An 11,892-nucleotide genomic window follows, 5' to 3' on the forward strand; every position below is an offset into this window, starting at 1 on the left:
ATAAGAATTAAGTTCTATTAATTCTTACCCAATATAAAATGTGATATCATATTTCCAATCAAATTTCTCACAACACATCAGTAATAATAATATATCAATTTATAAATTAAATCGTGATATGCTATATGCTTCTTCAATTTATTAATTTATAATATTATCTCTTATAAATCAATATTCTAAAGAAAAAAAAGAATAGTATTTAATTTTATTAGACTCAAATATCTTTTGACTTTTTATTTATATGAGATGTGTTATCATTAATACTGTAAAAGAAATGTGATAAACTTTTATCTAATAAATGAGAGATTCGCTAAATCGAATTTGTGAGCTACATCTAAACATTTTTTGTCAAATTTAAGATTTCAACTAAATATAAATACAAAGTTGATGCCTCATGCTTATTCTAAAAAGAAAATTACAAATAAAATTCCTAATTGGTTCTCTGTAAGTTAGTAATGTTATCACAGAGCCCAAAAATCAGAGGAAGCTGGCTTTGGAATTAGTACCACATGTTTGGTTCTTCATAATTATTTATTTTCCTCCTTTAATCCCCTAAAAATGATACCTTAAGTTGGTCATAATCGTAGTCCAATTTGCTTTGGGGGGATAATTACACCCTCATGATTGTATGTTGTATCGCAATTAATGACTCAAAAGTAAGTCGGCAAATAGAAATTATTATATAAATTAATTAGCTAATTATATTTGTTGAGATAGGGCTCCTTTTTCATTAATGTTCAATTTTGCGTGCAAATATGTAACTTAATTTGCAGAAGCTGTCAAAATCAGCATGGTGCGTGCATTGTTTTACATATATTCGAAATATATTATATTATATGATATTTATATTTTAAAAATATTTAATATAGCAAAGATTGAATTTATAATTTTAATTAAATTAAAAAATATTACCATCTCATTTATATTCTTATATTAAAAATTTAATTTAGCTTGAATTAATTATTATAATAAATATTATCAAATTTTTTTATTATTTTAAATAAAATTGACCAAACTCAAATGGTCTATACTAATATGTATTATTTAATGTAAATAATTATAAATTATATAAAAATAAATAAATATTTAATTATATCTATGAGCTATTCAAATCGAATATTATAGTAGACAAACTAGACTTAATTTATTAGTCAAAATATCCAAATTTGAGCTAGTAGCTCTAAATATATTAACTTATTTATATCTTATTCATTTTAGCTTATAAATTGGATTACTTCGTTAAAAGAAATTCAGATTTCTCTATTCTTAGCAAGATTGTAAATGTGAAATGGGAATATTATTTTCTTTTTGTTCTATAAATATTTTAGAAACTAATATTTAAAATCTCAATTTCTTCCGCTATAAAAATTAATATCATATTCATGAATGAACTATTTATTCCATAATAGAAATATTAAAATTTTTTGTAATAACTTTTATATAATTTTGATAAATAAAACTGTAATTGAATTTATTTTGTAATTTTATTTTTTTATTCAATTAAATAATTTATTTGTCTGATATTAAAAATGAACTAAATTAATTGTAAAATAATTAAAAATCAACTCAATAAAAACTCGTACAAATTTAACTCTAATAATTCAAAATCGAGCTTATTATATAAACTAATTAAATTATCCCTTAATTAGAACTCGATTTATCAAAACTCATGAATAGGCCTTTCAAAAATAGCCACCAAGTATATATGGCTCTTAAGCGAAAGATAAAAAGTCGAAAGACTTTTTTTTTTTTCTTTTTCCAAAAGGATAAAAATGAGAAGGCCTTTGCTTACCAGTGTACTTACACTTAAAATCTTTGATTACGATTTTTTAATAATTTAATAAATCTATTTTATGGGATACATTACTGTGGTTTTTGTTTTATAGCCAAAATCTTAGTATCATTAATAAAAAAAAGAGACAAACATAATAATTTTATTGGATTTATTTTTCTTCTTGTATGAATTAATAAATTTCATAGTTGCTTAATTAATCCTGAAGTCTGAAATTCTTCTATTTAGAAAATTAATATGAATTGATATGGTAATGAATGTGTTATTTCTATATGATTAGACAAATTCATAAATTGTTTCTTATTTTTCTTTCCTTTTTTCACATATCTATATATCATCGGTCACATACTAAAACTAGTAAAAAAGATTTATATATAATTGAATTATTTAAAAATTTAAAAATTTAATTATAAAATTCGGAAACTTATCTATACTATTTCTATGGAAAGTAAATAGCAAAGAAAGGGTTAGGCTCGTTAATTTGTCTCATAAGTTTAATTCATTTAGGCACTCCATGGTTAAAGAATATATAGTTAATAATAATGTGAACACAAATGAATAAGGAACTAAAGGCAGCATACCTTTTAGAAACACAACACAAAATGTATCATAATTTTCAATACTGGAAAAACAAACACTGTGTTTATATATAAAAAGATGGGTGAGTTTTCAATGGGTAAAAAGAAAACGAAAATTTGGAAAGAAAAGCAATTTTTTTTTTCCTTTTAAAAGGACAATTCAAGCTTTTAAGCAGGCATTGATGTAATTCCGGGACGGAGTTTTTGAGCTCAACAATTAAGTTTTCTTTTACACAAAATTAAAAGCTCAAGTTGAATCCTTACATTCCACAAATAGGAAAAAAAAGAAAGAAAAAGAACAAAGAAGGGGGCAAAACGACAAGCAGTTTGCGTGGGATGAGAGTTTTGGGTTTTGCTTCTTTATATATATGTAGAAGAAGAAAATGGAGATGAAGAAAAAGAGCAGTATAGTGTGGGTGAAAGGGAGTGTACAGAAGATGTGCAATCTAATGGTGAGACATACCCAAAATAATTCCAAATGACAAAAACCCATATAACAGTTTCAGAATGTTTCCAGGAAATAATAATAAAGCCGGAAAAACAAAAGGAAAAGAGCAAAAAAGAAAAAGGATAGAGAGAATGTGAAAAAGAAAAGAAAGAAAGCGAAATGTGAGAAAAGAGAGTCGTAAAAGAAAATTTCAATTTCTTTTTTCTTTTTTCTTTTTATCACCACCGTCTCCCTCTACTGATGGCGTGGTTACCTTTTGCTTTTCTTTTTTTTTTTCTCTTTCTCGACAGGAATCTTTGAAGATTGAAAGTGTTAAAATTTTATAGAAAATGAAGAAAAATTAAAAGGGTAAAAAAAATGAAATATTATTAAAGGGAGAATTATTGCGATAAAAGAAAAAAAGAAATTAACGAATTTGGGCATCCCTAACTCGCACTTTGTTTATCTATTGCCTTATTTGCCAAGTGGCAGTTTGGCTGCTGGGTTATGCTTATCCCTACCTCATTGCTAATTCAGATTTTTTCAAGCCCAAGCCCTAAAGGCATCACCTCCATTTGTTACTATTATTCTCTTCTGTTGCCGCTGCAATTACGCGACACATGGAATTATATGTCACTTCACTTTGTTTATTATATTTAAAAAGTTACATAAATAAGATTATTTTTAAATATAATCAATAGTATGATATAAATAAAATATAATATTATTATTATAAAATTAGTTAATAAATAATATATAATAGATTAAATTTATTTAAAATCTTTTCTACTTAAATAGGTTTCTTATCTTATTAAAATTGTACCATTCAAAATGTATAGATTTTATCCGATATCTTAATCCGACGGTAAAGGAAATCATTAAAATAAATTTAACCTCTGATAAGCTTTAGGTTAATAAAATAATCTTGAGTAGGCCTTAAACTTGAGATGCTCGTGGCTGGTGTAAGCAAAACCTTATGCAGGACAGAGACGAATGAAGTTCACATTGACAAACAGAGAGGGGGAGGATAGTACGGTGATGGTAGGCCTAAGATGGTAATTTCAAGTAGGCAGCCAGCGAGTGCCCCAAGAGGAGAAGAGAGAGAAGAAAGCAAAGCAAAGGAGAGCAAAGTAAAGCCAGAAAACCAAAAAGAAAAAGAAAGAAAAGCTCAGTAGACAGACAGAGAGAAAAGAGAGAGACAAAGGCCCAGTGAGTGTTTGTGTGTGGGGTATTCTAATTCCACCCCCAAAGATTTTCTTTTCCTTTTCATAAAATTTTCCCGTTGGTTGCTCTCATCATTTTTTATATTTTTTTCTTTTTCCTTTTTTTTTTTTTTTTTTCTTTTTTCGCTGTCCGTTGGAACCAAACAGTTTCACACTCCCTCACTCTATTTTCTCTTTTCTTTTTCTCTCTTTGGCGCAAATTCCTTTCAGTTCCCTTTCCTTTCCTTTCAATTCCTTCACTCTCACACACACACTCTCTCTCTTTCTCTTTTACAGAGAAAACAATAATATGAGCAAACTTTGCATTGCATTATTCCACCACCGGTTATGAATTCCACCATTGAACAACCACCACAACTTCAGCCTCCTCCACAACCACCGCAGCCCCACCGTCCGTCCACTTCTTGCGACCGTCATCCCGAAGAACATTTCACCGGTTTTTGCCCTTCATGCCTCTGCGAACGTCTCGCCGTCCTCGAACCCTCCTCCTCCACCGCTTCCTCTTCCCGGAAACCACCCCCTATCCCCACCACCACCACCGCCACCGCCGCCCTTAAAGCCATTTTCAAGCCTTCTTCTTCTGATAGACCTTCTTTTTTTCCTGAGCTCCGGCGTACTAAATCGTTCTCTGCTTCCAAGAACGAAGGATTCTCCGGCGTTTTTGAGCCGCAAAGAAAATCCTGCGACGTTAGGGTTCGGAGTACTCTCTGGTCACTCTTTTATCAAGACGACGAGCAGCGAAACCCTTCCAAGAAAGACTCACTCAAAGGTCCTGAAATCATTGAAGTTGAGTCCAGAATTTCATCATCTAGTGTTCGCGGTGGTCCTATTGTTTTTGAAGAAGAAGATTCCGATAATAATACAGAGAGTGGTGACATTATCAGGGTTTTAGATGAGCAACACCAGCAGCAGCAACCCATTATTTTAACTGCAAGAAACTCCAACGCAAACCCAATCGAAGAGATTCTTGAAGAAGAGGAAGAAGAAGAAGAGGAAGGGATTGTTATTGAGCCAGAGCAAGAGCAAGTTCAAGAAGAGGAGGTTGTTATTAAGCCTATGAAAGACCATATAGATCTTGATTCACAAACCAAGAAAGGTTCAGGTAGGGATTTTAAAGAAATTGCGGGTAGTTTCTGGTCTGCTGCTTCAGTTTTCAGCAAGAAATTGCAGAAATGGAGACAAAAACAGAAGCTTAACAACAATAATAAAAAGAGGAGAAATGGTGGGTCAGCTACATTGCCGGTTGAGAAACCGATTGGGCGGCAATATAGAGAAACCCAGTCGGAGATTGCCGATTATGGGTTTGGGAGAAGATCCTGTGATACGGATCCGAGATTCTCTCTTGATGCAGGGAGGATCTCTTTTGATGATTCTCGCTACTCTTTTGACGAGCCTCGTGCTTCTTGGGATGGTTATCTGATTGGTACTAGAAATTTTCCAAGAATGCCTACTATGCTATCTGTTGTCGAGGATGCTCCTGTTAATGTTGTGTTAAGGTCTGATACTCAAATCCCAGTTGAAGAACCCAGGAATTCGATTCATGAGGATGACACTTTACCTGGCGGCTCTGCTCAAACCAGAGACTATTATTCTGATTCTTCTTCCAGAAGGAGGAAGAGTCTTGATAGGTCTAATTCTATTAGAAAGACCGCTGCTGCTGTGGTTGCTGAGATTGATGAGTTGAAGTCTGCTGCTTCTGTTATTTCTAATTCCAAAGTTTCACCGGCCACTACTACTAGTACGATGACTGCAGATTATTATATTCATGGACCTAAGCTGGTACTTCCCGATAGGGATTCGAACTCTAATTCGAATTCTTTAAGGGATGATTGTTCTGAAACTTTTGAAATGGGGTTCAGAGACAATGCAGTAGAGAATGGTGAAAGGAAGGGGGCTAAGAAGTCGCGGAGATGGAGCAAGGCTTGGAATATTTGGGGGTTTATACACCGGCGAAGTGTTAACAAAGATGAAGAAGAGGATAGGTATAGCAGAGGAAATGGGGTTGAAAGGTCGTTTTCAGAGTCATGGCCTGAATTAAGAGGGGAACGTAATAACAATCCAAAGATTTTGAGGAGCAACAGCAGTGTCAGTTGGAGGAATTCCAATGGTTTTGGTGGCGGGGGATCGTTCGGCAGTGCAAGAAAGAGCAACGTTGAGACGAACGGGCATGGAAGAAAGAAGAAAGATGAGTTTGTGTTGGAGAGGAATAGGAGTGCAAGGTATTCACCAAACAACATTGATAATGGACTGTTAAGGTTCTACTTGACGCCAATGAGGGGTAGCAGGAGAGGTGGTTGGGGAAAGAGTAAGTCCAGTCATGCACAGTCTATTGCAAGAAGCGTATTGCGATTGTACTGAAATTAATTAAGATTGGGTGGGAGGTCCATAAGGTGTTTCTCTTTGGTTTTTAATGTTGTTAATTTTGATGCATTTGTTGTGTAAGCAGTAAAGCACACATGCCTAATGTAATTCTTCATGAGTTGGTTGGATATGGATTAAAAAAGCAAAACAACAACAAAGCACCTCTAAATTTGTTGCTTTCTTTTCTTACTGTGAGTTTCATTTCTTCTTCTCAATTTATTCAAATAACAAGATTTTTCTGTGTTTTTCTCTTCTTGTTTTCTTTCTCTTCTATGTTAATTCTGTTCTTTAATGGCTGCAAGGGTTTTCTTTTTTTTTTTTTTTTTTGGCTTTTCCTTCTTTATTGTTTAATTTGTTATATTGCTTTCTCTTCTTACCAGAACAGGCTAGGACATAGAATATGTTTTTGTGCTTGGCTATGGTTTCTGTTTGGGGTTTATTTTTCAGTCTTGTCCTACATGGAATTTTTACTGATGAGCCTATAGGTCAAGGCTGCAAGGTTTTCTCAGAGCATCTTGCCTTGCCCCAAAGGTTTGGCATATTACATATTCTTTGGGACAAAAAGGAGTGATGATGTGGGCTTATGTCCCCTTTGTCATTGGTACTGAAAAATTAAGAGGCAGAGGACAACAATATACTGCCAACTCCCATCAAACTAGATCAAAACCTGTATGCAAATAGAGCTTCAAAGACCAGTCTCTGATACACCATTAGGTTAGTTTCCTTCTGTTACTATACGAAATATCAATTGCATCTATTTTCATGTGAGATCAGTTGGTTGACCCCTGAGAGAAGGAAGATAATTATACAATTACATGAAAGGGTATGTGATGATGTTGACATGAATGGAGACCTAAATACTGTTGTTCAGCTCTTTGTTCCTTGTTCTTTTCCTCCTATTTTCTTTTAAAAAACAAAAAGAAAAAGAAAAACCATTTACTGCTTTTCAAATTGCACCAGGCACCATCTGGGGTTTGCTGATGAATCGAGGATTTGAAATCAAATCTTAATGGCTCTAGGAAAGCAGTTGGATGATTAATCAGGTACCCAGAAAAATAAAAAAAATAAAAAACAGAGAAACAAGCGATCTCTGACTGCAAGTGCAGTACATGAAAATGAAATGTCTCCCATATAGAATGATTAGTTCCTTTCTTTTACTCTGTTGTTTCTTGTGTAATCTGGTGAAATTTATATTTTCATTATCATAGCATTGGAAACAATAGGCATCATGAGCAGAAGGTTTTACCAAATGACATTGTTCAATTACTTATTAACCATTCTGGCGCTAGTTTAGGTAGTGCATGTGGGGCAATAACCGAGACTTGATTTCAAACATTCTGTTCTAAAGAAAACTGGCAGTTTTGCTATTTATCATATTTTCCAGTGTTTATATGAATGAGTAACCAGCTACATTTATTGATATGTTGTGGATGTTCATGGTGAAGTTAGAGCCACAACTTGGAAAACTAAGACGGGAATTAAAACTCTGTAAGAATGAGAAATTGTGTCTGAAAAAAGAAAAATTATAGCAACAGGATGTGGACTAGGTAATGGTGTTTTGGACACAACACCAAGCAAGTGGGGCTCAAATCCCATTACTAAAACAGAGATCAAGCCGGAAGCAATGATTAATTCATATGAAATGAGAAATTTTTTTTTTTTTTTTTTTTGGGGGGGGTATCAAAGGAATCAAAAGCAATCAAGAAAAACCAATCTTAATGAGTTGGACATGATGCCTTTTTGTTTTCTCTATAAATGCACAAGCTCTCTCACCCATGATCAACGAAAGTTTTGCTTCTTAAAGTCAAAAAGCGAGTATGAAAAACATCCCAACATGCTACTCCTCCTCCTCCTGCTCTTCATCCATCTCCATGGAAGAGGAGAGATAAAAAGAAAAAGAAACACCAGAGAAAATAAAGAAAACGAAAAAGAGGGCTCGAAATCCAATGAGTATGCCCAGTTGCTCCCACAACACAATGGGAAGTGGAGTGGTGGTGATTATTCGTTTCAAGCTAATTTGCCCCTCCCCTTATTTGTCAACGGTTGTAATTCTATACATTCACCCTACATTCTGCCTAAGTTTCTCTTTCTCTTTCTTTTTCTTTTTTTCCCCAAGGGTACATGAAAATGAAATCGAGTTTTCATTAAAATTGAAAAGAAAAATCATAAGAGAGCAAAACTACAAAGAATAGCACAATTGTAATATAAGAATACAGAGCTCAAAATGAGATACTATTATGGGTACAATCCATGAGCAGTAATTCATTTAAGCGTGCAAACTTCTAATCTGAAAGGGGTTCGCGTAGATCAAAAAGTAGACCTCTTTTTTTTTTTTTTTTGATCTTCTGTTTAATTGCTGCGCAATGGTTTTTAATATTACAGGAAAAACAACTAATCTATTTGATATATATGAACTAATAAACTTGTTTTATGAGGTGACTCCATACGCTTTTTTTTGGACCATCTCATTTACCAAAATGGGTTCAAATCTCACCAAGCAAAATTCTCAGAATTGTAAAACTAAAAATAAATTCTTGCCAGCTAATTTTTGAAGAGGCAAGCACACACTGATTGCTCCAAATCCGAGGCCATTTTTGAAGCCTTGGGCTTCATTATAAGCCCAAGACAGGTGGAAGTAATAATAAGTTTAACAGCCCATGTGAAAATAAACTTCCTCGCTCTAGATTCATTCTACAGAACCAAGCATCCAGTCCTACTGTTAGCCCTGGCCAGAACAGAGCCGATCAAATTTCAAATAAAAAATTGGTTTAAGGTCGGTTATTCCTTAGCTAGAACTAAAATCGTTAGTCCTGGTTCAAGAATTGGCAATTCCAGTTCCAATTCAAGAAAATAAGATCTTTAATTTCTTTACATAATATTTTTTTACACAATGTTAACATTATTTCATTTCTATTAATATTATTTTCTAGATAAACAACTTAATTTTTGATTAAAATCACTGGTTGGTAAACTAGCACCAAGTACGAAACCGACGATTCCTGAATCAGAACCACCGATCATAAACCATGGCCAGGTATACCTACTGTAATCTATTCTCAACCTTGCTAATCCTGAGACTAACAAAGGATCAGTTCATCTCTGTCGGAGCGAGCCTCTCAGCATGGGCTGTCTAATCAGGTTGATGTTGCTATTGCTTCAATAGGTGTAAATGCGGGGGAAGGATTTGTAGTAGGTGACAAGGTCACTCTACTCACAATGTTGTTCTACAGCCTTCTATCCAAGAGTTGCATCCGAATGTTTTCAGAAGAGATTGACATGGTATGCCATCAATCCTGGGCCGAGTAAATTGAACAAGAAAGCTCTTGGCAATCGTTTCCAGCAAGAAAGCAAAACGAAACCCTCATGTAGCACCTAAGTTGACTGGTAACCGCCCAGCTACCAGGGCCTCTCAAAAATCTATTCAATGAATATTTTTTTATTAAAATTGTAAACGGTTGGGTAATGTTGGGGCAAATTGTACCCTGCATCTCGGTCCATCTTGCAGTGTGGGCCGGAGGCAGAGATACGTGCGGAACAACAATCCTGCTTCTTCAGCTTCTTTTTAACATTTGAATTTATAATAAAATTAATTATAAAAAATTAATATTATATATTTTAAAATATATATTAAGTAAATATCTTTATATTTATAAAAATTAATATTTTACTTATGTATTGTATGATTGTCATAATTATTTTAACTTTAGAGAATAATGTAAATTGAGTTTATAGATAAAATCAAAATAGAATTTTAAATATTTTATAAATATCTATAATATTCTTACAAATAATAATAAATTAAATATTTTTAATGTCTTTCTTAATTTTTTTATACACAAACTTAAATTTTATTTATTAAAAATAAGTACATGTCAAAATGTATTAAAATATATATTAAAAAATTTAAATCTCAAAATTATATATATGTATATATATTTATATATATATATATATATATAGGAATAGGAATAGATTAGAAATCCACTTTGAATTAACTTTGAATAGATATCAGAAATAAGGCTCTGATACCAAATTAATAACGAGATCTAGGAAATAGAAGGAAATAATAAGCAGTGAAGATATAGATCTAAGTTCGTGGCGTTGTAACCAGATTCACGCATTCACAGCCTGTGGGAGCTTTAAATGCTCTTGCAGAATCTGTTTTCCAGCCTATAAACTTATAGATCTGAAGATAAATTTGAACAGAAGCAATCAGCAAGTTTCTGATGTGCAGGATCCTCTTACGAGGCAAGCACAGAGCATACGCTTGATGAAAGAAACAGGGAAGAAGAAGATAGACAAAGGAATAATCTTTGAATTGCTTTATTAATAATAACAGACTTTGAACATGAACATATAAACAACTTTGAAAGCTTTAAACAAATTACAACTTTGTAAAACTTTGAAACAAGAAGAATATAGACTTACAAGAGGAGTTACAAGATTTCTCTCTCTCTTACTCACTCTTTTCACTCTAATTTCTTCTGTGAGAACTAGATAACAGAAGAGCTTCTCTTCTTCTCTCTTCTAAGTTCTTCTAAGTTCTTCTAAGTTCTGCCGGATGAAGGAGGAGGACTCCTCTATATATAGAGGTCTTGAAGCTTTGGATGCTTTACTTAGTGGAGTAGAAATGATTCCACTTGTCTTTGGAGTCTTGTGGAGATGCTTCACATGCTTTGGAGTCTTTTGATAATGCCAACCGTCTTTTGAGAAAGTTGTCGGCTATGCTTTGAAGGAATCTTTTGCTTTTTTGACTTTTCTTTTTCTTTTGTCTTTTGTCTTTTGTCTTTTCTTTTCTTTTCTTTTTCTTTTTCTTTTTTCTTTTTCTTTTCTTTTTTCTTTTCTTTTTTCTTTTACTGGGCTTTAGTGTGGGCCTTTTGTCCCAACAAAAATAACCTTGGGCTACCATTTCTGGTTTTTAACCCATGGGCTTTTAAAGGAGGAGATAATATTTATGAGATTTTGAGTATCCCATAACAATCGTCTCATTGGATCATCCGAATCGAATGCGAAGATACTTTGCTTTGGGAAGAGGATGATGATGAGGCTTTGGATTTGCCTTTAGAAGGCTGTCTCGGACAAGCTGTTTTATAAGTTGTAGGAAATCTTCTTGGTTTGAAATTCTGTGTGAAGCTTTGGAAGGAGAAAAGACTTGTGCCAAGAGCGTTGTTTGTTCTTTAGGAGGGGGCGAAGCTATGTTTGGTCAAGAAGTTTTGAGCGGCTTTTAGGGACAGTTTGTCTTGGTGGTTGAATTTATCCCACCATTTTACTTTAAATCGACGGATAAGTGTAATCTCACCATCTGGGCAGTTGAGTGAAAGTACCATACATACCCGGGGTAAAAGAAATTTGAGCGGAAAAGGAGAAGCTGAGGGAAAACGCTTTTCCATGGAATTTGGTTTGTAATTTGCTTTGAAGAGGTTGAGCGGGGTAAGACTTGGAATAAGAGTCTGGGGCATTACCGTAGTAATTCCACCAACATTTAAACCGATGAGGATTTTGGAGGTTTGG

General features: G+C 33.5%; 1 protein-coding gene across 1 annotated transcript; it reads left to right on the plus strand.

Moving 5' to 3' along the window:
* The first annotated feature begins 3,839 nt into the window (after positions 1-3,839).
* LOC8280834 (protein OCTOPUS) lies at positions 3,840-6,636 on the plus strand. Its single transcript, XM_002534524.4, has one exon. The coding sequence runs from the start codon at positions 4,348-4,350 to the stop codon at positions 6,376-6,378; it is 2,031 nt and encodes a 676-aa protein (XP_002534570.1). The 5' UTR covers positions 3,840-4,347; the 3' UTR covers positions 6,379-6,636.
* The last annotated feature ends 5,256 nt before the right edge of the window (positions 6,637-11,892 follow it).

The sequence above is a fragment of the Ricinus communis genome, chromosome 10 (genome assembly GCF_019578655.1).
Source record: "Ricinus communis isolate WT05 ecotype wild-type chromosome 10, ASM1957865v1, whole genome shotgun sequence".
In the NCBI taxonomy this organism is placed as follows: domain Eukaryota; kingdom Viridiplantae; phylum Streptophyta; class Magnoliopsida; order Malpighiales; family Euphorbiaceae; genus Ricinus; species Ricinus communis.

Coding starts and splice junctions, on each gene's coding strand:
- LOC8280834 (XM_002534524.4), top strand. CDS start 4,348: ATGAATTCCACCATTGAACAACCACCACAACTTCAGCCTCCTCCACAA.